The sequence below is a fragment of the Neoarius graeffei genome, chromosome 12 (genome assembly GCF_027579695.1).
Source record: "Neoarius graeffei isolate fNeoGra1 chromosome 12, fNeoGra1.pri, whole genome shotgun sequence".
Classification (NCBI taxonomy): domain Eukaryota; kingdom Metazoa; phylum Chordata; class Actinopteri; order Siluriformes; family Ariidae; genus Neoarius; species Neoarius graeffei.
This window is the reverse complement of record NC_083580.1, coordinates 35,570,325-35,597,620: the sequence shown is the minus strand read 5'-3', so window position 1 is coordinate 35,597,620 and position 27,296 is coordinate 35,570,325. Positions and strand designations below refer to the sequence as shown.

The window sequence follows — 27,296 nt, the reverse complement described above, 5'->3', positions numbered from 1 at the left end:
TATATATTTGGACACTGACAAATTGTGTGTTTTTTTTTTACCTGTTTACTGAAACATTCAAGTGATAGTTATATAATAGACATGGACATCAAGTCCAGACTTTAACTTTCATTTGAGGGTATCCACATTAAAATTGGATGAAGGGTTTAGGAGTCTCAGCTCCTTAACATGTGCCACCCTGTTTTTAAAGGGACCAAAAGTAATTGGACAATTGACTCAAAGGCTATTTCATGGGCAGGTGTGGGCAATTCCTTCGTTATGTCATTCTCAATTAAGCAGATAAAAGGCCTGGAGTTTATTTGAGGTGTGGTGCTTGTATTTGGAAGATTTTGCTGTGAAGAAAACATGCAGTCAAAGGAGCTCTCCATGCAGGTGAAACAAGCCATCCTTAAGCTGCGAAAACAGAAAAAAACCATCCGAGAAATTGCTACAATATTAGGAGTGGCAAAATCTACAGTTTGGTACATCCTGAGAAAGAAAGAAAGCACTGGTGAACTCATCAAAAAGACCTGGATGCCCACAGAAGACAACAGTGGTGGATGATCGCAGAATAATTTCCATGGTGAAGAGAAACCCCTTCAGAACAACCAACCAAGTGAACAACACTCTCCAGGAGGTAGGCATATCAAAATCCAAATCTACCATCAAGAGTAGACTGCATGAAAGTAAATACAGAGGGTTCACTGCACGGTGCAAGCCACTCATAAGCCTCAAGAATAAAAAGGCTAGATTGGACTTTGCTAAAAAACATCTAAAAAAGCCAGCACAGTTCTGGAAGAACATTCTTTGGACAGATGAAACCAAGATCAACCTCTACCAGAATGATGGAAAGAAAAAAAAGTATGGCGAAGGCGTGGTACAGCTCATGATCCAAAGCATACCACATCATCTGTAAAACACGGTGGAGGCAGTGTGATGGCTTGGGCATGCATGGCTGCCAGTGGCACTGGGTCACTAGTGTTTATTGATGTGACACAGGACAGAAGCAGCCGGATGAATTCTGAGGTATTCAGAGACGTACTGTGTGCTCAAATCCAGCCAAACTGATTGGTCGGCGTTTCATAATACAGATGGACAATGACCCAAAACATAAAGCCAAAGCAACCCAGTAGTTTATTAAAGCAAAGAAGTGGAATATTCTTGAATGGCCAAGTCAGTCACCTGATCTCAACCCAATTGAGCATGCATTTCACTTGTTAAAGACTAAACTTCAGACAGAAAGGCCCACAAACAAACAGCAACTGAAAACTGCTGCAGTAAAGGCCTGGCAGAGCATTATAAAGGAGGAAACACAGCATCTGGTGATGTCCATGAGTTCAAGACTTCAGGCAGTCATTGCAAACAAAGGGCATCTGTCCATGAACTGAATCTCAAGAGAAGGTGGGTCATGCAGGAAGACAACGACCAAAGAATGATTAAAGAAGAATAAAGAAGAAGAATAAAGTTAAATGTTTTGGAATGGCCAAGTCCTGACCTTAATCCAATCGAAATGTTGTGGAAGGACCTGAAGCGAGCAGTTCATGTGAGGAAACCCACCAACATCCCAGAGTTGAAGCTGTTCTGTATGGAGGAGTGGGCTAAAAATCCTTCAAGCCGATGTGCAGGACTGATCAATGGTTACCGAAAACGTTTAGTTGCAGTTATTGCTGCACAAGGGGGTCACACCAGATACTGAAAGCAAAGGTTCACATGCTTTTGCCACTCACAGATATGTAATATTGGATCATTTTCCTCAATAAAAAAATGAACAATATTTTTGTCTCATTTGTTTAACTGGGTTCTCTTTATCTACTTTCAGGACTTGTGTGAAAATGAGATGATGTTTTAGGTTATATTTATGCAGAAATATAGAAAATTCTAAAGGGTTCACAAACTTTCAAGCACCATTTTATAGAGGTCTGATTACAACCTGAATCCACCAATGCCTGATGTGTACCCCTTTGAATACTCACAGGTATGCGGTACATTTCAGCTTGATCAGGGGCGGCTTCTGGTGCATTGGGGATCCAGACCACTGGGTTCGCAAACTTTCAAGCACCACTGTGTGTGTGTGTGTATATATATATATATATATATATATATATATATATATATATACACATATATATATATATATATATATATATATATATATACACATATATATATATATATATATATATATATATATATATACACATATATACATATATATATATATATATATATATATATATATATATATATATATATATATATATATATTTTTTTTTTTTTTTTTTTTTTTTGGGGGGAGGGCCACAAAAAAATGCCAGGGACCCCAATTTGGCCAGTCATGTGGGTCCCTGGACCCAGAATGAAACATGTACATGAGACATGTACAATTATTTTATGCCTCAAAATTACTCTTTAGGGCTTCACAGTATGTTAAGAACTCTGTTTCTCTAGTCATGGTTATCTTTGTACCAGGCTCTTTATATTACAAGGGTCAGCAGATCAGATTATGGAATGCATCTCTGTTAGCCAGTTCAGCAAGTTAGTACTCTCTCATTCTAATATTTTATTGGCATGACACACACACACACACACACACACACACACACACACACACACACACACACACACAGATAACTGCATTAGCTTACTCCAAATACTTTTCTAAAATCATGGAGAAATTATGTTGTATTATTTAGCCTCAATTTATAATATTCTATTTAGGAGGTTTTCTGACACTAGGCTCCATCAAGCTAAGCCTTGGAACAATTTAGGAGTTCAAATGTTGAGAGGATCTTGTGTGTAACCATCTTGTGTTTCTTTATCACTGATTGCCATTATTGTAAAAGCACTTAGATTAGATAAAACTTTATTGATCCCTTTGGGAGGGTTCCCTCAGGGAAATTAAGATTCCAGTAGCATCATTACAGATAAACAGAGAAAAGAAATAGAGAAAAACTTCTAGATAAATTAATAAATTAAGTATTTACATATACAAATATAAAAGAATAAGATATGGGGAAGAGAGGAAGGGGAGGGGGGAAAGTGGGGTTAGGGTAAGTGTGTGTGGGGGGGGGGAGCAGGAAAGATATTGCACTTTATATCGCACATTATATTGCACATTGTTCAGTATTGCTTATTGTTAGGCTAGGCTACTGCTCCTTCCCGTCCTCTGTCCTCCTGTTACCCCTCCTCCACCCCAGAGAGGAGTTGTATAGTCTGATGGCGTGAGGGACAAAGGAGTTTGAGTCTGTTCATCCTGTACTTGGGAAGGAGCATTCTGTCACTGAACAGGCTCCTCTGGTTGCTGACGACGGTGTGCAGAGGGTGACTGGCATCGTCCATGATGTTCAGTAGTTTGTCCATAGACCTCTTCTCTGCCCCCATCACCAGAGAGTCCAGCTTCATGCCGACCACAGAGCCGGCCCGCCTGATCAGTTTGTCCAGCCTGGATGTGTCCTTCTTGGATGTGCTGCCCCCCCCCAGCACACCACGGTGTTAAACAGGACACTGGCAACCACAGACTGATAGAACATCCACAGGAGTTTCCTGCAGATGTTAAAGGACCGCAGCCTCCTCAGGAAGTATAGCCTGCTCTGTCCCTTCCTGTATAAGTGATTGGTGTCGCAAGTCCAGTCCAGCTTGCTGTCCAGCCACAGCCCGAGGTACTTGTAGGAATCCACAGCCTTCACCTCGACTCCCTCAATCAGAACTGGTCGTGACCTTGGTCTGGACCTCCCAAAGTCAATGACCAGCTCCTTGGTCTTCGAGGTGTTGAGCTACAGATGGTTCCTGTTGTGCCACACAGCAAAGTCCCTCACCAGGCTCCTATACTCCTCCTCTCTGTCGTCACTGATGCACCCAACGATGGCTGTGTCATTGGCAAACTTCTGAATGTGACACAGCTCCGAGTTGTAGCAGAAGTCCGCGGTGTACAGGGTGAAGAGAAGAGGGGCCATCACCGTGCCCTGGAGTGCTCCGGTGCTGCTAATCACAGTGTCAGACGTGATGTCCTTCAGCCTGATGTACTGCGGCCTGTCAGTGAGGTAGTTGGAGATCCAGGTGAACAGGCAGGGATACACTCGTATCCTGTTCAGTTTGTCCTGAAGCAACAGGGATGGTGCTGAAGGCACTCGAGAAGTCCAAGAAGAGGATCCTCACTGTGCCATTTCCCTTATCCAGATGTGAGTGGGCTCGGTGTAGCACGTAGAGGATGGCGTCTTCCACACCAACACCTGCCCGGTACACAAACTGCAGACAGTCCTGGGCATGTTGTACCTGGGGTCTGAGGAGGCTGAGGAAGAGCCACTCCAATATTTTCATCAGATGTGAAGTGAGTGCCACCGGTCGGAAGTCGTTCAGCTCGCTGGGCCGATTCTTTCTGGGAACTGGAACGATACATGATGTCTTCCAGAGGGTTGGCACTCTCCCCAGCTGCAGGCTGAGGTTGAAGATGTGTTGGAGTGGTTCACCCAGTTCAGCAGCGCAGGTCTTCAGTCATCGTGGACACACCTTGTTTGGGCCTGCTGCTTTCCTGGGGTGAAGCTTCCTCAGTTGACCTCTGACCTGGTCTGCAGTGACACATAGAGGAGTCTGTGTTGAGGTGGGGGAGGAGGGGGCTGCTGTGATGACTGGGGGGAGGTGTGTTGAGGGAAGAAGGAGAGATGGCTGCAGTGAGGGAGAGGGTGGGGGGGGACATGGGCTGGTTGAACCGATTGAAGAAGTCATTCAACTCGTTCGCCCTCTGGGGAGTGTACTTCGGCTGTAGAAGAACCAGGTTGTGGTCAGACTTCCCTCGTGGGGGGAGCGGTGTGACTCTGTATGCATCCCTCACATTAGCATACAGCAAGTCAATTGTCCTGTTGTTCCTTGTTGGACAATCCACAGCCTGGTAAAAAGCAGCCAAAGTAGAGTCCAAAGTAGTATGATTCAAGTCCCCAGAAATTATGATAAATGATTCAGGGTGCTGTGTCTGCAGCCTTGCTGTGACAGAGTGAATCCTCTCACATGCAATGGCTGCATCTGCCCTCGGAGGGATGTAAACACAGATGGTGATCACGTGACTGAACTCCCTTGGCAGATAATATGGCCGCAGGCTAACGGTTAGCAGCTCCAAGTCCGGGCAACATAAAACTGTCTTTACGGAGATATGTCCCGGGTTACACCAGCGGTTGTTAACATAAATGATGAGTCCTCCACCTTTGCTTTTCCTGCATGTGTTAGTGTCTCTGTCGCCTCTCACAGCAGTGAATCCCCGCAGATCCACATCCGGTACAAGGTGTGTTAGCCATGTCTCCGTAAAGATAAATAAGCTGCTCTCCTGGTAAATCCGCTGGTTGTTCAGAGCAGAAAGCTCGTCGACTTTATTCGGCAGCGAGTTCACATTCCCCATGATAACGGAGGGAATGGATGGTTTGTAGCGCCGCCGGTTGTCCACTAGCCTAGCCTTTAGCTTAGTTGGCATTAAATACAGACTCGCAATTGTGTAGTTAAAACCTTAAGATGTCATATGGTGGGAAGTACAAGTGAATCTGTTTTATTTTAAATATGGTGGAGGTTGTGCTTTAGCCAGTAAGAAGCCTGCATTGGGCAGCCAATCAAAAGTCTGTGGTCAAACAAAGAAAAGGCCTTCCACAATGATTTTAATAGGAGTTGCCATTTTGTTTTGGAGCAGTTCTAGGGTTGGTCCCTTGTAGTGGGACAGAGTTCAAAAATTTCTGGTGGAAGTTTAGAACCTCAGTGTGGTATGGACACACTTAGCCTTGGAATTGTTTTTATGCAATAAAGCTGCTTTCACAGGTAACTTCTTTTGTACAAGTGTATGTTTGGCTGCTTTTGGTGGCATGGTTTGTCTGGGCAGCATGGTGGCCTAAGTGGTTAGCACTGTTGCCTCACAGCAAGAAGGTTCTGGGTTTGAGCCCAGAGGCCAATGGGGGTCTTTCTGTGTGGCGTTTGCATGTTCTCCGTGTCTGTGTGGGTTTCCTCCACGTACTCCAGTTTCCCCCACAGTCCAAAGACATGCAGTTAGGTTAACATGAGAAGGCCTTGGGCTTCCCATGCTAAAATTTGGCTGGCTGTGGCATCACTTGGATTCAAATTCATGATCTCCTGACATTATGGTGAATGCTTTTCCGTGTGCTACTCAGGAGACCCGAGGTATTAGGTCACTAAGGTTACACATGGAAAATCCCTGACTCAGCCATCAAAATGGGGAGATCCAAGGAGCTTTCAATATCAAAGAGACTAGTTGTTGACCAGTGGAAGTCAGGTAATGGGTATGAAAATGCATACATTGCTAAACTACAATTAGGGACAATTTGTGAAATAAGTCTTAAAAAGTTAAAAATTGTCAAAGTACAGAGGAAGTACCAGGAAGTATCCTGGTACTTCCTCTGTACTTTGAAGACTCATCTGGGAAGACTGTCTACTAGATTTTGGAACGTGGCTGTGGGGATTTGCCCATGTAATCACAAGAACATTCGAAAGGTTAGGGACTGATGTCAGGCAAGGAGGTCTGGCACACAATCTGTCACAATTCTGTTCAGTGGGGTTGAGGTCAGCAGTCTGTACAGGCCACTCAAGTTCTTCTAGGGCCATTTCTTGCTAGAAGTAGTTGCTTAAGGCCCCCAGGCGGCCTCAGGGTTTTTAAAATATGCCAAAAAACGATACTATCATTTGGTGAAGAGGTTTATGTATCATACCGGGGGTAGTCCCAGGGGTGCCCCTTTGTGGTATGAAAAGAACAGGTAACTAATGCAACAAAAATCAGAAAATCAAGGTGAAACAGCAACCACGAAATGGATAAAGGCAAAAAGGAAAATGAAGAGGAGAAATGGATCATGAGGAGAATCCTACCAACAATGGTACAAAATTAATACCAATTAATTTGATCGTCAGTTTGTATGCTTTTTTCAATTCTATTTGCTGACGTAATTGAAATGGAAAAAGTGGTTAACTAAATAGCTAGTATGTAGAGTGCACTAAAGACCAGCAGATTTCATTCCACTGTCAAACAATGTTTCCACATTAATGACGCTCCCATAAAATAACTCTATTGAACATTATTAAAATAGCATAATATTAGTGGAAGGTTACACCTTATAACTCCTGATCTACTTTTCTTGTGCAGTAAACTCCAGTAGCTACTTCACCTCACCTTGAAATCTCTGTGCTTGTAGTGTAGCTATCTAGATAGTAGCTTTTAAACAGAAACAAGAAAAATGCACCATCCCAGTTGGTGGATTCTGCTTCTCATCACAACAACTGGCATCCAATAAAAATGTGATTAAACAAAGATACATTCATTAAAAAAATAATAATAAATAAAGAATAATAAAATGTTATTACCTAATAGTGCATACACGTTAATAGTTTCTGTAAGCCTTTTTTCCTATAAAGATGCTTTTCTAATCTAAGAGCCTAAATTGTGTTAATTTAATTAATTGTGTGTTAATTGATAAATGTTCTAAGTTTAAGGAAAAAAAAATTACTGACTTACTGAAATACTCTCGTATCTTTTTCAGTTGTTTTTATTTAATTGTTTATTTACCTGTTTTAGCCATAACCAGAAACAGAGTGATTGATCTTGCAGGCAGTGTATGCAACACCCACAGACACACATCATGGAGCCTGAATTTAAACTTGAATGGGGTGAAAGCCATGAGCTAGTGACATCAATGATTGTTGGTTTGACTTTTGTTGCAATTTTGGAAAATACATTGAAAAGCATGGTGTAAATACATGCAAGCTAAAATTGCACCTGCCTCCCGAGTCTTCCTCCGTACCCTTACACACTGGGTTCTACAAAAACAATGACTAAACTATAACAAACTCAAATGCTGTCAACAGAATGCCCTGCCTACCTGTCCAAAGTGCACTGTAATTGGGCGTCTCTGTTCCCAGGTGTGCACATCCTTTCTTTGTGTGGACACTGAATGGGTGGAGGTAGAGTCATCTCTGCTGCTGGATTGACTGTTCTCTGTCATCTCCTGCAAATGATCATACCAGGCTGAAGTGTTTATGGCGTGCGCGCGCGCGCGTGTGTGTGTGTGTGTGCGTGTGTGCGTGTGTGTGAAGTCAAAACATGTGGGTGTACCTTTTGCTTAAGACGACTCTTCACTTCTTTGATGCCCATCTTTGCGTGGTCCTTTGCCTGCAAAAGACGCACAGCAGTAAGACAGAGAAATATGAGACAAAACCAGACATTATCAAAACCAACTAAGCAACTACAGTGGGGCAAAAAAGTATTTAGTCAGCCACCAATTGTGCAAGTTCTCCCACTTAAAAAGATGAGAGAGGCCTGTAATTTTCATCATAGGTACACTTCAACTATGAGAGACAGAATGGGGGGAAAGAATCCAGGAAATCACATTGTAGGATTTTTAATTAATTAATTGGTAAATTCCTCAGTAAAATAAGTATTTGGTCACCTACAAACAAGCAAGATTTCTGGCTCTCACAGACCTGTAACAACTTCTTTAAGAGGCTCCTCTGTCCTCCACTCGTTACCTGTATTAATGGCACCTGTTTGAACTCGTTATCAGTATAAAAGACACCTGTCCACAACCTCAAACAGTCACACTCCAAACTCCACTATGGCCAAGACCAAAGAGCTGTCAAAGGACACCAGAAACAAAATTGTAGACCTGCACCAGGCTGGGAAGACTGCATCTGCAATAGGTAAGCAGCTTGGTGTGAAGAAATCAACTGTGGGAGCAATTATTAGAAAATGGAAGACATACAAGACCACTGATAATCTCCCTCGATCTGGGGCTCCACGCAAGATCTCACCCTGTGGGGTCAAAATGATCACAAGAACGGTGAGCAAAAATCCCAGAACCACACGGGGGGACCTAGTGAATGACCTGCAGAGAGCTAGGACCAAAGTAACAAAGGCTACCATCAGTAACACACTACGCCACCAGGGATTCGAATCCTGCAGTGCCAGACGTGTCCCCCTGCTTAAGCCAGTACATGTCCAGGCCCGTCTGAAGTTTGCTAGAGAGCATTTGGATGATCCAGAAGAGGATTGGGAGAATGTCATACGGTCAGATGAAACCAAAATAGAACTTTTTGGTAAAAACTCAACTTGTCGTGTTTGGAGGAGAAAGAATGCTGAGTTGCATGCAAAGAACACCATACCTACTGTGAAGCATGGGGGTGGAAACATCATGCTTTGGGGCTGTTTTTCTGCAAAGGGACCAGGACGACTGATCCGTGTAAAGGAAAGAATGAATGGGGCCATGTATCATAAGATTTTGAGTGAAAACCTCCTTCCATCAGCAAGGGCAATGAAGATGAAACGTGGCTGGGTCTTTCAGCATGACAATGATCCCAAACACACCGCCCGGGCAATGAAGGAGTGGCTTCGTAAGAAGCATTTCAAGGTCCTGGAGTGGCCTAGCCAGTCTCCAGATCTCAACCCCATAGAAAATCTTTGGAGGGAGTTGAAAGTCCGTGTTGCCCAGCAACAGCCCCAAAACATCACTGCTCTAGAGGAGATCTGCATGGAGGAATGGGCCAAAATACCAGCAACAGTGTGTGAAAACCTTGTGAAGACTTACAGAAAACGTTTGACCTCTGTCATTGCCAACAAAGGGCATATAACAAAGTATTGAGATGAACTTTTGTTATTGACCAAATACTTATTTTCCACCATAATTTGCAAATAAATTCTTTAAAAATCAGACAATGTGATTTTCTGGATTTTTTTTTCTCATTTTGTCTCTCATAGTTGAGGTATACCTATGATGAAAATTACAGGCCTCTCTCATCTTTTTAAGTGGGAGAACTTGCACAATTGGTGACTGACTAAATACTTTTTGCCCCACTATAACTGAATTCCACTACAACCCTAAATAAGGCATCATACAATACTTAATGAACACAGCATGTAACCTGAAGGGAAAATCAATTAGAATGTGGCTAGTGACTTCTTTAGTGGATAACTACAAATCTGGCAGAAACTCATTATAGCATAACCTGAACTGGACTTACAGGAAAATATTTCTATATCTATAAATTCAAAACATTTCCAGTAACCAAAACTAGTATACATTAACTATGCACATAATAAAATTATAATAAATTGTGTAAATACTTTTTGAGGCCTTTTTAAATTATGTAGATAAGATTAATCAACTTTTACTGTTAATACTTTCTGAATATATGACATGGCATAGCTATGTGCCACTTTTTTAATTTTCACAATTTTTAACAAACATATTAAATTGTTGGTTGAAAGTTTGTGCTATCCATGTGAATACAGGACTTACAAACTTGTAGACCGTTTTCATAGCAGGATTTGCTTTTGTCTTCACAGTGTTAAAGATGGCCCCGCCACCTTTCTGTGAAGGAAATGCAAGGTTACTATCATGCTGATATAGATAAGAAAGACATGCAAAACGTACACCAACCTTAAATGTGAGAAGCCACTGATGGTATACTTTATCACTACCTGTATAAAACAAGACAAATGTGTTTTTTATTTATATCAGTAAATGTACAAACAAATGTTTAAATATTTTAGAGTACATACAGATTTTTGCCACCCAAATAGTTATATTACCCAACTGAAACCTTGAGAATGCTAACACTCTTACATCAGATGCTGAGAACACCCGTGTAATTAAAAAGAAGTGAATATTGGATTAACTTTCATTTCGACTGAAAATTTAACATCTTCACCTACAATAACCTGTAGGGCCAATGAATCTGTGCATGTTAGAGGTGTAACCGAATACAAATACAAAGCTCCAGTTCTCTTAACTTCTCTCTTCTTTGTTACCTTGCTCCCTGCTACCTTGAACTCCCAGATTATTACTTGGTATCCTTCACTCTAACCCTTGTTTTCGTGCCGAGACAACTCTCAGATCACACCATCTGTCACTACGTACAACCTTGGGGAAACCATGTACAACCAACAATCTTTCTCACCTCACATCACTAAATTCACTCACTCATGCTGTTTCCACCTCTACAACATTGATAAGACCTGACTATTTCTATTCACAGAGGCCACTCAGGTTTTTACCGACATGTGGGGGAGTAGTCAGATATGGGGCTTCCTGGACAAAGAAAGAGCACATCCTTTCTTTTAACATGAATGTGAGTCACTACCTGATGCATTTACAAATTCATCCATCCTTGCTAACTGCCTGGACATGTCGATTTAAATTAGGCTACTGGCTTGTTGATCTTGTGGGAAACAGAACCATCTAAATTTGTTAGAAAATTTTGCAGGCAGGTACAAGCAAAAATTACAACTACACAAATGAGATAAAAATATCTGGCCTACACACACACACACACACCACTAGTTAAGACCAATTACGAACTAAAGTGATAGCTGAGGTTGATGAACTGTGACCACACAGACCGTACCTACAGGGCTGGCATTTCTATCTGTGGATTTTGTTTCTCCAGTGTTTTCCAGTGCATCCAGGGACAGAATGGTAAGGTTCATAATAATAATAAATTATTATTATCATCACTACTACTCCTACTACTTTTAGGCTATGCCCACACTAGGGTGTGTATTATCTGAATACACATACTGATAATGTACGGACATTAATAATTGGAGCACTAAACGCATACAGATAGCAGCACTGTGTTCCACCCCTGGTATGGGAAGACATAGTACCAAAAAACCCCAGAACAAAGTCCAACTGGGCATCAGATCACATGGTCATTATAGTGTAAACAGACAGTATTTTCCACAAAACATGTATAATGTAAGAAAATGGACCTTGTGGACCAACACAAATACATGAAATGTATATTTTAACATATTCTCACCAGCATATTCTCCCATATTAATCTCCTCTTCAAACAGATCATTGAAGCCTTCACCGGAGTTCAAAAGTTCCAAACGTCCATCTATAAACTAAGCATTTACATCAATACATACAAACAATTTTACACAGAAATATACACATAGTATATATACAACTGCGGGTGATGGTGGATGACCTATGCCCCTCAAAGGGGCGAAGGGATTAAGTCAAGTAAGTCATATACACAACTGTATGTATTTGCATACTTGTTTGAAGAGTTGAAGCTGAGTGGCATTCTGGAGAAATTGTCTCATTGTATTAGATCGGTGTGTGATAAATGCATCCTCACTGAATGTAATTGGCTCATCCTGAAAGCAGAAATACATGGGGGTCACATGCATAGAATCCTGATGCTAAGACCCAAACTTGGTGTACAGACAGACACATACACTAAATACATACAAACATGCACAATCTCAATTTGATCAACATGACAGAATATAGATGAGACTAAGAAAGAATGTAAGCCAAATTTTGTTACAAATATTTTAAACAGATTTGTAAACAGATAAAGTGTAGTTCTGCTAGTTGTTAAATTGTGCAGAATCAGTAAAATCTGTATGGAATTCTGCCACCTTGTATTACTTTGGGTGTCTCATTTGGCTGACAATCACTGGATAATATTCTCATGCTGCGAGATTATCTGATAAATCCAATATACTAGTGCATCTCAAAAAATTAGAATATTGTGAAAAAGTTCAATATTTTCCGTCAGTTATTTAAGAAAGTGAAAATGTTATATATTATAGACTCATTACACAGAAACTAAAATGTTTCAAGCATTTTTCTATTTTAATTTTAATCAGTATGGCATACAGTACAAAAACATGAAACAAACCCATCTCAAAATATTAGAATATTTCATTTCGAGTTTGAGTAAAACAGTATGAACACAGTGCATCTCTCGGTCTAGTTCAGTACACACAACCACAATCATGGGGAAGACTGCTGACTTGACTGTTGTCCAGAAGATGATCACTGATGCCCTCCACAAGGAGGGTAAGCCACAAAAGGTCATTGCTGAAAAGGGTGGCTGGAAAAGGTGCACAAGCAACAGGGATGGCCGCAGTCTTGAGAGGATTGTCAAGAAAAGTTGATTCAAGAACTTGGGAGAGCTACACAAGGAGTGGACTGAGGCTGGTGTCAGTGCATCAAGACCCATCACGAACAGACATCTTCAAGAAAGGGGATACAACTTTCGCATTCCTAATATCAAGCTACTCCTGAGCCAGAAACAATGTCAGAAGTGTCTTATCTGGGCTAAGGAGAGAAAGAAACGGACTGTTGCTCAGTGGTCCAAAGTCCTCTTTTCAGATGAAAGTACATTTTGCATTTAATTTGGAAATCATGGTTCTAGAGTCTGGAGGAAGAGTGGAGAGGCACAGAATCCAAGGTGTTTGAAGCCCAGTGTGAAGTTTCCACAGTCTGTGATGATTTGGGGTGCCATGTCATCTGCTGGTGTTGGTCCACTGTATTTTATCAAGTCCAAAGTCAACACAGCCATCTACCAGGAGATTTTAGAGCACTTCATGCTTCCATCTGCTGACAAGCTTTTTGGAGATGCTGATTTCCTTTTCCAGCAGGACTTAGGACCTACCCACAGTGCCAAAACTACTACCAAATGGTTTGCTGACCATGATATTACTGTGTTTGACTGGCCAGCCAACTTGCCTGACCTGAACCCCATAGAGAATCTATGGGGTATTGTCAAGAGAAAGATGAGAAACACCCGACCCAAAAATACAGATACGCTGAAGGCCACTATCAAAACAACCTGGGCTTCAATAACACCTCAGCAGTGCCACAGACTGATCACCTCCATGCCACACCGCACTGATACAGTAATTCATGGTAAAGGAGCCCCAACCAAGTATTGAGTGTATAAATGAATATACTTTTCAGAAGTTGGACATTTCTGTATTGTAAATCCTTTTTTTGATTGATCTTAGGGAATATTCTAATAATTTGAGATACTGGATTTCTGATTTTCATGAGATATAAGCCATAATCATCAAAATTAAACAAAAAAGGCATTAAATATTTCACTTTATATGCAATGAATATAGAAAGTTTACCTTTTTGAATTAAATTATGAAAAAAGGAACTTTTTCATGGTATTCTAATTTTTTGAGATGCACTAGTATTTTTTAAAAATAATCAAGTAATTGATTAATAAAAAAAAACCTCACACAATAATCATTGATCAGAATAATCATTTGCTGCAGCCCTAATTTTCTAAAATACAATTTATTTTGTCTAAAGAGCACAGCATTTCCCCAAAAGAGCAATGTGTTAATTATGAATGTTCATATGGATAATAACTGTAATGAAGATGTCCAAGTATTGCATTACTAGTTTTGTGTGTATGTGCAAATGATGATCCCAGCATTGCTAAGAAGAGAAACTTAGAGGTAGACAGAAATGTTCCATGATAAAAGCATCAATCTTAAAACACTTATTGGTTGAAAGGATATGATACGGTATTCTGCAGAACATGTTGGGATTTATAAGCAGCTACTTGAGTATGAGCTTATTTTATACAACTGCTATAAAATGAACACCAATGCATGTCTGAGGACAACAAATGCTTCCTTCTCTGTCTTTAGTCTGGTTTTCTTTTCATGTTTTTTTTTTAATAAAACATGTCATAAGTTTGCTGAACAGACCAGAGATGTAAATAAAATTATTTAAAAAAATTAAAAAATAAATAATAAATCTATGAAAAAATATGACAATCAAAGCTGTCATTAGCTAAATAAATTAAATAAATGCATGTGATTGGATAAACCACAACAGAGGACTTTTTATAAAAGCCAAGCTTGTTTGTATTTAGAAAACTAGAGTCACTGAACTATGATCAGTTTTTCATACGTTTATCAGCTCGACTACTGTACATGTTCAAGTACTCAGTTTAGTCAGCTGAAATAAATTTTCTTGGTCTGCAATCTGCCAGTTAACAAACCCTGCTGTAGATGCTGGTACGCCATGTTTTACCGGTTCTATGCGTAGAGCACTCCTGTAGCTGCCAAACAGAGCAGCCTGTGATTTCAAAAAAGCTCGTGCTGCCCCATCTCCCGTTGTATTGGAACCTTTTTTCAGACGATTCTTTAGAGCAGACACCTACAAAATCAGCATATAGTATATTAACCAGTTTCTAATTAAAATTAATACAAGTTTGTGTAAGGCAGCAAGAGTGTGCGCGCGCGTGTACTCTCACCACATCATGAGGAAGTTTCTGTAGATCATTAAATGGAGTCTCTAGTGTGTTGGTATCCACATTTAGGATTACAACATCATCCAGAGCCATTACCTGCACCTTCTGCAAATGCGCACACACACACACACACACACACACGCACAGTGACAAAATACAACACATCCAATATGCGTTTTTTTATTTTATGAATGACTTCAAGTGGGAGTCAAGGTAAGGGTTAGCTAAGCTGTTGGCTCACTTTAGTCCGTTTAGTGCCGTTTACCTTATTCTTAAGTTGAGCAAAATTCTAAGCTAATGTTCTTAAAATTAGTCAAAATGAAATTGCCCTAGGATCTCTTATTATTCGGCCTATGCTTGCTTCTGTCCAATATTATATTTATCCTACATAGCATATGAGTGCTTTCCTGGGAGTTTTTAGTAGGTCGGCTGAATCAAAACATTAGAGTAGCCAGTTCACAGTTCGCATGTCTGGATTATAGGAAGAAACCAGAGCACCTGGAAAAACCCACACAGGCATGGGGAGAACATGCAAACTCTGCACAGAAAAGCCCCAGTTGGCCACAAGGTTCAGACCCAGAACCTTCTTGCTGTGATGCAACAGTGCTAACCATTGTACCACCATGCCACCCACATTTCAAATGATCAAATAGAATTCAATATTTGTCAACAGTTTTTTTTTTGGGGGGGGGGGGGGGGGAGGGGGCTTGAAAAAGGCAGCTTGCATTTTCAACCCCAGATGAACCAGTTCAGACTGGTACTTGGTAGAACTACTACTACTTTTGTAATAACAGCTTTAACTCAGTTATGGGTCCTACAAGCTTTGCTCACTGTTTGGGAGTGATCTTCCCCTTTTCTCCCTTGCCGATTTGCTCCAGGTTTTTCAGGTTGTTTGCAGACTGCAATTTTGAATGCCACAGACTATCAAGTGGGATTCAGATCTGGACTTTGGCCACTGTAGAACATTCACCTTTTTGTTTTTAACCACACCTGTGTTGCTTTAGCCTTTAGGACCAATGGCCCCATTTATCAATCTAGCATAGAAATCAATGCAGATCTGAGTATAGAAATCATCTTATAACAGGGTTCACATGTGATTCATGTAATGTTTGTATCTTGCCAATCACAGCATAAGAATGATCGAGCGTTGATAAATGTAGCAGCTGAAAACCACCATCCTTGAAATAATCATGCCACCAAATATTCTTGGGTTAATACGGCTTAGAAGAGAAACCTCCCCACCCTCGAAATAGAAGCCCTAATGTTGGAAGTCCAATTGAATGAATTATTTCTATTTGGCAGCCTGAACATTAGCATCATATAAAATCATAAAATGCAGTATGGAAAGAAATAACTGCTATGATCAACAATGTTGTCATTGATGATCGAAATCCAGCCAATGTTTGAATATTTAATTTATACACCTGTGATATGTATAGCCTCTATACTGTATATGATACAGACATAATAGCTCATATCGTAAATCTTGACATGTACAGTGGTGCTTGAAAGTTTGTGAACCCTTTAGAATTTTCTATATTTCTGCAAAAATATGACCTAAAACATCATCAGATTTTCACACAAGTCCTAAAAGTAGATAAAGAGAACTCAGTTAAACAAATGAGACAAACATTTTATACTTGTTCATTTTTTTATTGAGGAAAATGATCCGATATTACATATTTGTGAGTGGCAAAAGTAGGTGAACATTTGCTTTCAGTATCTGGTGTGACCCCCTTGTGCTGCAATAACTGCAACTAAACATTTCTGGTAACTGTTGATCAGTCCTGTACACCGGCTTGGAGGAATTTTAACCCATTCCTCAATACAAAACAGCTTCAACTCTGGGATGTTGATGGGTTTCCTCACATGAACTGCTCGCTTCACGTCCTTTCACAACATTTCAATTGGATTAAGGTCAGGACTTTGACTTGGCCATTCCAAAACATTAACTTGATTCTTCTTTAACTATTCTTTGGTAGAACAACTTGTGTGCTTAGGATCGTTGTCTTGCTGCATGACCCACCTTCTCTTGAGATTCAGTTCATGGACAGATGTCCTGACATTTTCCTTTAGAATTTGCTGGTATAATTCAGAATTCATTGTTCCATCAATGATGGCAAGCCGTCCTGGCCCAGATGCAGCAAAACAGGCCCAAACCATGATACTACCACCACCATGTTTCACAGATGGGATAAGGTTCTTATACTGGAATGAAGTGTTTTCCTTTCTCCAAACATAATGCTTCTCATTTAAACCAAAAAGTTTTATTTTGGTCTCATCCGTCCACAAAATTTTTTTCCAATAGCCTTCTGGCTTGTCCATGTGATCTTTAGCGAACTGCAGACGAGCAGCAATGTTCTTTTTGGAAAGCAGTGGTTTTCTCCTTGCAACCCTGCCATGCACACCATTGTTGTTCAGTGTTCTCCTGATGGTGGACTCATGAACATTAACATTATCCAATGTGAGAGAGGCCTTCAGTTGCTTAGAAGTTACCCTGGGGGCCTTTGTAACCTCAACGACTATTACATGCCTTGCTCTTGGAGTAATCTTTGTTGGTTGACCACTCCTGGGGAGGGTAACAATAGTCTTGAATTTCCTCCATTTGTACACAATCTGCCTGACTGTGAATTGGCCAAGTCCAGACTCTTTAGAGATGGTTTTGTAACCTTTTCCAGCCTGATGAACATCAACAACGCTTTTTCTGAGGTCCTCAGAAATCTCCTTTGTTCATGCCATGATACACTTCCGCAAACATGTGTTGTGAAGATCAGACTTTGATAGATCCCTGTTCTTTAAATACAACCCTGATTCCAAAAAAGTTGGGACAATGTACAAATTATAAATAAAAATGGAATGCAATAATTTACAAATCTCAAAAACTGATATTGTATTCACAATAGAACATAGACAACATATCAAATGTCAAAAGTGAGACATTTTGAAATTTCATGCCAAATATTGGCTCATTTGAAATTTCATGAAAGCAACACATCTCTAAAAAGTTGGGACAGGGGCAAGAAGAGGCTGGAAAAGTTAAAGGCACAAAAAAGGAACAGCTGGAGGACCAAATTGCAACTCATTTGGTCAATTGGCAATAGGTCATTAACATGACTGGGTATAAAAGAGCATCTTGGAATGGCAGCGCCTCTCAGAAGTCAAGAAGGGAAGAGGATCACCAATCCCCCTAATTCTGCGCCAACAAATAGTGGAGCAATATCAGAAAGGAGTTTGACAGTGTAAAATTGCAAAGAGTTTGAACATATCATCATCTACAGTGCATAATATCATCAAAAGATTCAGAGAATCTGGAAGAATCTCTGTGCGCAAGGGTCAAGGCCGGAAAACCATACTGGGTGCCCCTGATCTTCGGGCCCTTAGACGGCACTGCACCACATACAGGCATGCTTCTGTATTGGAAATCACAAAATGGGCTCAGGAATATTTCCAGAGAACATTATCTGTGAACACAATTCACCGTGCCATCCGCCGTTGCCAGCTAAAACTCTATAGCTCAAAGAAGAAGCCGTATCTAAACATGATCCAGAAGCGCAGACGTCTTCTCTGGGCCAAGGCTCATTTAAAATGGACTGTGGCAAAGTGGAAAACTGTTCTGTGGTCAGATGAATTAAAATTTGAAGTTCTTTATGGAACTCAGGGACGCCGTATCATTCGGACTAAAGAGGAGAAGGACGACCCAAGTTGTTATCAGCGCTCAGTTCAGTAGCCTGCATCTCTGATGGTATGGGGTTGCATTAGTGCATGTGGCATGGGCAGCTTACACATCTGGAAAGACACCATCAATGCTGAAAGGTATATCCAGGTTCTAGAGCAACATATGCTCCCATCCAGACGACGTCTCTTTCAGGGAAGACCTTGCATTTTCCAACATGACAATGCCAAACCACATACTGCATCAATTACAGCATCATGGCTGCGTAGAAGGAGGGTCCGGGTACTGAACTGGCCAGCCTGCAGTCCAGATCTTTCATCCATAGAAAACATTTGGCGCATCATAAAATGGAAGATACAACAAAAAAGACCGAAGACAGTTGAGCAACTAGAATCCTACATTAGACAAGAATGGGTTAACATTCCTATCCCTAAACTTGTGCAACTTGTCTCCTCAGTCCCCAGACGTTTACAGACTGTTGTAAAGAGAAAAGGGGATGTCTCACAGTGGTAAACATGGCCTTGTCCCAACTTTTTTGAGATGTGTTGTCATGAAATTTAAAATCACCTAATTTTTCTCTTTAAATGATACATTTTCTCAGTTTAAACATTTGATATGTCATCCATGTTCAATTCTGAATAAAATATGGAATTTTGAAACTTCCACATCATTGCATTCTGATTTTATTTACAATTTGTACTTTGTCCCAACTTTTTTTGAATCGGGGTTGTAAAACAGGGTGCTCACTCACACCTGATTGTCATCCCATTGATTGAAAACACCTGACTCTAATTCCACCTTCAATTTAACTGCTAATCCTAGAGGTTCACATACTTTTGCCACTCACAGACATGTAATATTGGATCATTTTCCTCAATAAATAAATGACCAAGTATAATATTTTTGTCTCATTTGTTTAACTGGGTTCTCTTTATCTACTTTTACGACTTGTGTGAAAATCGGATGTTTTAAGTCATATTTATGCAGAAATATAGAAAATTCAAAAGGGTTCACAAACTTTCAAGCACCACTGTAGGCTAGGTGAAAAAAAATTGTCAGATCTCAAACTTGCCACCAAAAATTACTCAATAGTGGAGTTTCTTTATTTTCTTATTTTAATTTTTCAGATCAATCAGAACCAGGCACCAGCGGAGTTCAGCCTTCGGCGAGACAGACCAGCTGCGAGTCACTCCAGAGTCAGGCAACCATGAGCTGCGAAAGACAGCGCACATGTCCTTTGCCCCCCTTTGCTGGCACAGCACCACTCTGGATGCCTTGAGAGATGAAAGCAACTTAATAACCACTTGTCTCACACTATAATAATAATAATTAAAGCCGCAAGCGGCCTCGACGGGCCCTCGCGCCAGCGGCCAAGGGGGGCGGGGGCATGCCTCCCCGCGAAATAACTTCCACAGCTTCTTCGGCAAGAGACATTACACCCACAATGGCGAGAAAGCACAGAATTGGACACATGGTAACAATAGGGTCTCGCACTGTACGGTGCTCGGGGGGCGCTATAGAGGCCCTGAGGCCCGCCTGGATCTGGGCTTCTGGTTCTCAGTAGCGGTGGCAGTCTAAGAAAAAGGAGCCAAATTTCGTGCGTTGTCGACCATGGCAAGCGCCCCAATAAGGGTCTTGTAAAGAGTTTGCTTGCCAAGATTGACAAATCAGAAGCTGCAATATCATTTTTGCCATAACCAGCACCCCCAGGGGCGAAAGTGCACAAAATTTGGCGTATATGTCAGGTGAGCTATGAAGAGTTTGCGTATGAAGTTCGATGACAATTGAGTAAAGAGAAGATGAGATATAGATTTTTGAAGAATAAATTTTTTGGTTTTTCCCATGTCAATAGGTGGCGCTATGCTGTACATGAGCGATTATGAGTTGGAAAAATAAGTGTCTACAACAGCAACGTACTATCACAAGGTAGTGGCGTGAAGGAAAAGCATTATGGAATAATTTACCAAAAACCCGTTTTGGAGCAATTGCGTCGGCCAAAAACAGCGCCCCCCCATGGACGAAAATTCCCAAAATGTGGTATTCATGACATGGGAGGTAGTAAGAGGGTGGCCGTGAAGTTTGACCAAATTTGAGGAAAGATTGGATTTTTTGCCCAAAAATAGCGCCCCCAGTGGCGAAAGTGCACAAAATTTGGCGTATATGTCAGGTGAGCTATGAAGAGTTTGTGTATGAAGTTTGATGACAATTGAGTAAATAGAAGATGAGATATAGATTTTTGAAGAATAAATTTTTTGGTTTTTCCCATGTCAGTAGGTGGCGCTATGCTGTACATGAGCGATTATGAGTTGGAAAAATAAGTGTCTACAACAGCAACGTACTATCACAAGGTAGTGGTGTGAAGGAAAAGCATTATGGAATTATTAACCAAAAACCCGTTTTGGAGCAATTGCGTCGGCCAAAAACAGCGCCCCCCATGGACGAAAAGTTCCAAAATGTGGTATACATGACATGGGAGGTAGAAAGAGGGTGGCCGTGAAGTTTGACCAAATTTGAGGAAAGATTGGAATTTTTGCCCAAAAATAGCGCCCCCAGTGGCAAAATATCACAGAAATTGGGTAACATGTCAGAAGCCCAATGAGTGATTTGCGTGTGAAGTATGAGCAGTTTTGAGCAATCAGAAGATTTGTTATGAATTTTTAAGCATGTAAAATTGTGCATCGAAAATTGATTGACGTATAACTTCTGAACGGTTTATCCTACGTGAAACGTATTTAGTAACTTTTGTCAGCCATGTCTGTAGATGATGTCTATCAATTTTGGTGACATTCCTATGAACGGTCTAGGAGGAGTTGTGCCGTCTTCGTGGCCATGCATTTCGCACAAAAGTGAAATTACCTCACTTCCTGTTGGGCGTGGCTAATGCATTGGCATTACATTTTTGTCCGGCTTAGTGAGATACATATGCGTACCAAATGGCATGCCACTACTACAAACTACATGGCACCCAGGCACCTTAATGCGGGAGGCCAAAATCACAACGACTTAGGGGGCGCTATAGAGGCCCTGAGCCCCGGCCAAGTTTGGGCTTCTGGTTCTGAGTAGCGGTGGCAATTCTCGGAACTGGTGCCAAATTTCGTGCGTTTTCGCCCATGGCAAGTGCCCCGAAAATGGCCCAACAGCGGAGAAAAATAAAGAAGAAGAAGAAGACGGAAGAAGAAGAAAAAGAAGACGGAAGAATAATTAAAGCCGCAAGCGGCCTCGACGGGCCCTCGCGCCAGCGGCCAAGGGGGGCGAGGGCATGCGTCCCCGCGAAATACCTTCCACAGCTTCTTTGGCAAGAGACATTACTCCCACAATGGTGACAAAGCACAGAATTGGACACAGAGTACACGGTGCGCTGAGATGTTGTCATGGACAGAACATTTTATGCCATGGCTTCCCAACCAAATTAATGTATTTACCTCATCAGTCTCCAAGCTATAGCTACATAGGATTGTCTTCTGTTAGACATCTATTAGTCTGTATGTAACGCTACAACACTTGCTCCCGACTGCCTACCCATTCCCCACAAGTCATGTGTGTTTAAGGCAACCAAAACAACATACTCCTGGTGCCTCATGATTGTAAACACCTGTCCTGCAACTGCTACAGTGCAATGAGCGGCCCCAGTGGTCCACAAGTCATGTGTGTTTAAGGCAACCAAAACAACATACTCCTGGTGCTTCATGATTGTAAACACCTCTCCTGCAACTGCTACAGCGCAAGGAGCGCCCCCAGTGGTGAAAGTTCACCAAATTTGGTATACATGTCAAGGGACCTATGAAGAGTTGTTTTGTAAAGTTTGATCAAGTTTGACCAATCAGAAGCCGAGATATAAATTGTTGCCTGAAAACAGCGCCCCCAGTGGCAGAAGTTCACAAAATTTGGCCCATATGTCATGTGACCTGTTAAGAGTGTGCGTATCAAGTTTGATCAAGATTGAGAAAATAGAAGATGAGATATTGATTTTTGAAGAATAAATTTTTTGGTTTCTCCCATGTCAGTAGGTGGCGCTATGCTACAACACTTGCTCCCGACTGCCTACCCATTCCCCACAAGTCATGTGTGTTTAAGGCAACCAAAACAACATACTCCTGGTGCCTCATGATTGTAAACACCTCTCCTGCAACTGCTACAGCGCAATGAGCTCCCCCAGTGGTGAAAGTTCACCAAATTTGGTATACATGTCAAAGGACCTATGAAGAGTTGTTTTGTAAAGTTTGATCAAGTTTGACCAATCAGAAGCCGAGATATAAATTGTTGCCTGAAAACAGTGCCCCCAGTGGCAAAAGTTCACAAAATTTGGCACATATGTCAGGTGACCTGTTAAGAGTGTGCGTATCAAGTTTGATCAAGATTGAGAAAATAGAAGATGAGATATTGATTTTTGAAGAATAAATTTTTTGGTTTCTCCCATGTCAGTAGGTGGCGCTATGCTGCACATGAGCGATTATGAGTTGGAAAAATAAGTGTCTACAACAGCAACATACTATCACAAGGTAGTGGTGTGAAGGAGAAGCATTATGGAATTATTTACCAAAAACCTGTTTTGGAGCAATTGCGTTGGCCAAAAACAGCGCCCCCCATGGACGAAAATTCCCAAAATGAGGTGTACATGACATGGGAGGTAGTAAGAGGGTGGCCGTGAAGTTTGACCAAATTTGAGGAAAGATTGGATTTTTTGCCCAAAAATAGCGCCCCCAGTGGCGAAATATCACAGAAATTGGCTAACATGTCAGATGCCCAATGAGTGATTTGCGTGTGAAGTATGAGCAGTTTTGAGCAATTTGAAGATATGTTATGAATTTTTAAGCATGTAAAATTTTGCATTGAAAATTGATTGACGTATAACTTCTGAACGGTTTATTCTACGTGAAACGTATTTAGGAACTTTTGTCAGCCATGTCTGTAGATGATGTCTATCAATTTTGGTGACATTCCTATGAACGGTCTAGGAGGAGTTGCGCCGTTTTCGTGGCCATGCATTTCGCACAAAAGTGAAATTACCTTACTTCCTGTTGGGCGTGGCTAATGCACTGGCATTACATTTTTGTCCGGCTTAGTGAGATACATATGCGTACCAAATGGCATGCCACTACTACAAACTACATGGCAACCAGGCACCTTAATGCGGGAGGCCAAAATCACAATGAGTTAGGGGGCGCTATAGAGGCCCTGAGGCCCGCCTGGATCTGGGCTTCTGGTTCTCAGTAGCGGTGGGAGTCTAAGAAAAAGGAGCCAAATTTCGTGCGATGTCGACCATGGCAAGCGCCCCAAAAAGGGTCTTGTAAAGAGTTTGCTTGCCAATTTTGACAAATCAGAAGCTGCAATATCATTTCTGCCATAACCCGCACCCCCAGGGGCGAAAGTGCACAAAATTTGGCGTACATGTCAGGTGAGCTATGAAGAGTTTGCGTATGAAGTTTGATGACAATTGAGTAAACAGAAGATGAGATATAGATTTTTGAAGAATAAATTTTTTGTTTTTTCCCATGTCAGTAGGTGGCGCTATGCTGTACATGAGTGATTATGAGATGGAAAAATAAGTGTCCACAACAGCAACGCACTATCACAAGGTAGTGGTGTAAAGGAAAAGCATTATGGAGTAATTTACCAAAAACCCGTTTTGGAGAAATTGCGTCGGCCAAAAACAGCGCCCCCCATGGACGAAAATTCCCAAAATGTGGTATACATGACATGGGAGGTAGTAAGAGGGTGGCCGTGAAGTTTGACCAAATTTGAGGAAAGATTGGATTTTTTGCCCAAAAATAGCGCCCCCAGTGGCGAAATATCACAGAAATTGGGTAACATGTCAGAAGCCCAATGAGTGATTAGCGTGTGAAGTATGAGCAGTGTTGAGCAATTAGAAGATTTGTTATGAATTTTTTAGCATGTAAAATTTTGAAGTGAAAATTGATTGACGTATAACTTCTGAACGGTTTATCCTACGTGAAACGTATTTAGTAACTTTTGTCAGCCATGTCTGTAGATGATGTATATCAATTTTGGAGACATTCCTATGAACGGTCTAGGAGGAGTTGCGCCGTCTTCGTGGCCATGCATTTCACACAAAAGTGAAATTACCTCACTTCCTGTTGGGCGTGGCTAATGCATTGGCAATAGATTTTTGCCCGGCTTAGTGAGCTACATATGCATACCAAATGGCATGCCACTACTACAAACTATATGGCAACCAGGCACCTTAATGCGGGAGGCCAAAATCACAACGACTTAGGGGGCGCTATAGAGGCCCTGAGCCCCGGCCAAGTGTGGGCTTTTGGTTCTGAGTAGCGGTGGCAATTCTCGGAAGTGGCGCCAAATTTCGCGCGTTTTCGCCCATGGCAAGCGCCCCGAAAATGGCCCAACAGCGGAGAAAAATAAAGAAGAAGAATAATTAAAGCCGCAAGCGGCCTCGACGGGCCCTCGCGCCAGCGGCCAAGGGGGGCGGGGGCATGCGTCCCCGCGAAATACTGTAAAGAATTTGCTTGCCAAGTTTGACAAATCAGAAGCTGCAATATCATTTTTGCCATAACCAGCACCCCCAGGGGCGAAAGTGCACAAAATTTGGCGTACATGTCAGTTGAGCTATGAAGAGTTTGCCTATGAAGTTTGATGACAATAGAGTAAATAGAAGATGAGATATAGATTTTTGAAGAATAAATTTTTTGGTTTTTCCCATGTCAGTAGGTGGCGCTATGCTGTACATGAGCGATTATGAGTTGGAAAAATAAGAGTCTACAACAGCAACGAACTATCACAAGGTAGTGGTGTGAAGGAAAAGCATTATGGAAATATTTACCAAAAACCAGTTTTGGAGAAATTGCGTCGGCCAAAAACAGCGCCCCCCATGGACGAAAATTCCCAAAATGTGGTATACATGACATGGGAGGAAGTAAGAGGGTGGCCGTGAAGTTTGACCAAATTTGAGGAAAGATTGGATATTTTGCCCAAAAATAGCGCCCCCAGTGGCGAAATATCACAGAAATTGGGTAACATGTCAGAAGCCCAATGAGTGATTTGCGTGTGAAGTATGATCAGTTTTGAGCAATTAGAAGATTTGTCATGAATTTTTAAGCATGTAAAATTTTGCATTGAAAATTGATTGACGTATAACTTCTGAACGGTTTATGCTACGTGAAACGTATCTAGGAACTTTTGTCAGCCATGTCTGTAGATGATGTGTATCAATTTTGGTGACATTCCTATGAACGGTCAAGGAGGAGTTGCGCCGTCTTCGTGGCCATGCGTTTCGCACAAAAGTGAAAGTACCTCACTTCCTGTTGGGCGTGGCTAATGCATTGGCATTACATTTTTGTCCAGCTTAGTGAGATACATATGCGTACCAAATGGCATGCCACTACTACGAACTACATGGCAACCAGGCACCTTAATGCGGAAGGCCAAAATCACAACGAGTTTGGGGGCGCTATAGAGGCCCTGAGGCCCGCCTGGATCTGGGCTTCTGGTTCTCAGTAGCGGTGGGAGTCTAAGAAAAAGGAACCAAATTTCGTGCGTTGTCGACCATGGCAAGCGCCCCAATAAGGGTCTTGTAAAGAGTTTGCTTGCCAAGTTTGACACATCAGAAGCTGCAATATCATTTCTGCCATAACCAGCACCCCCAGGGGCGAAAGTGCACAAAATTTGGCGTACATGTCAGGTGAGGTATGAAGAGTTTGGGTATGAAGTTTGATGACAATTGAGTAAATAGAAGATGAGATATAGATTTTTGAAGAATTAATTTTTTGGTTTTTCCCATGCCAGTAGGTGGCGCTGTGCTGTACATGAGCGATTATGAGTTGGAAAAATAAGTGTCTACAACAGCAACGCACGATCACAAGGTAGTGGTGTGAAGGAAAAGCATTATGGAATTATTTACCAAAAACCCGTTTTGGAGCAGTTGCATCGGCCAAAAACAGCGCCCCCCATGGACGAAAATTTCCAAAATGTGGTATACATGACATGGGAGGTAGTAAGAGGGTGGCCGTGAAGTTTGACCAAATTTGAGGAAAGATTGGAATTTTTGCCCAAAAATAGCGCCCCCAGTGGCGAAATATAACAGAAATTGGGTAACATGTCAGAAGCCCAATGCGTGATATGGTTGTAAAGTATGAGCAGTTTTGAGCAATCAGAAGATTTGTTATGAATTTTTAAGCATGTAAAATTTTGCATTGAAAATTGATTGACGTATAACTTCTGAACGGTTAATGCTACGTGAAACGTATTTAGTAACTTTTGTCAGCCATGTCTGTAGATGATGTGTATCAATTTTGGTGACATTCCTATGAACGGTCTAGGAGGAGTTGCGCCGTCTTCGTGGCCATGCATTTCGCACAAAAGTGAAATTACCTCACTTCCTGTTGGGCGTGGCTAATGCTTTGGCATTACATTTTTGTCCGGCTTAGTGAGATACATATGCTTACCAAATTGCATGCCACTGCTACAAACTACATGGCAACCAGGCACCTTAATGCGGGAGACCGAAATCACAACGACTAAGGGGGCGCTATAGAGGCCCTGAGCCCCGGCCAAGTTTGGGCTTTTGGTTCTGAGTAGCGGTGGCAATTCTCGGAAGTGATGCCAAATTTCGTGCATTTTCGCC

The 27,296-nt window shown here is 41.5% G+C and overlaps 1 protein-coding gene across 8 annotated transcripts in view; it reads right to left on the bottom strand.

The window, feature by feature from the left end:
* The window catches only part of dennd1a (DENN/MADD domain containing 1A), a 336,491-nt gene that overhangs the window by 53,918 nt on the left and 255,277 nt on the right, over positions 1-27,296 (bottom strand). For all 8 annotated transcript variants that reach the window (XM_060935809.1, XM_060935810.1, XM_060935812.1 and 5 more), the window contains 8 exons: positions 15,028-15,129; positions 14,805-14,930; positions 12,017-12,118; positions 11,773-11,860; positions 10,389-10,429; positions 10,248-10,319; positions 8,069-8,125; positions 7,836-7,961 (listed from right to left, as the gene is read on the bottom strand). In XM_060935809.1, the coding sequence (XP_060791792.1) occupies positions 7,836-7,961; positions 8,069-8,125; positions 10,248-10,319; positions 10,389-10,429; positions 11,773-11,860; positions 12,017-12,118; positions 14,805-14,930; positions 15,028-15,129 (714 nt within the window). The remainder of the gene's footprint in view (positions 1-7,835; positions 7,962-8,068; positions 8,126-10,247; positions 10,320-10,388; positions 10,430-11,772; positions 11,861-12,016; positions 12,119-14,804; positions 14,931-15,027; positions 15,130-27,296) is intronic.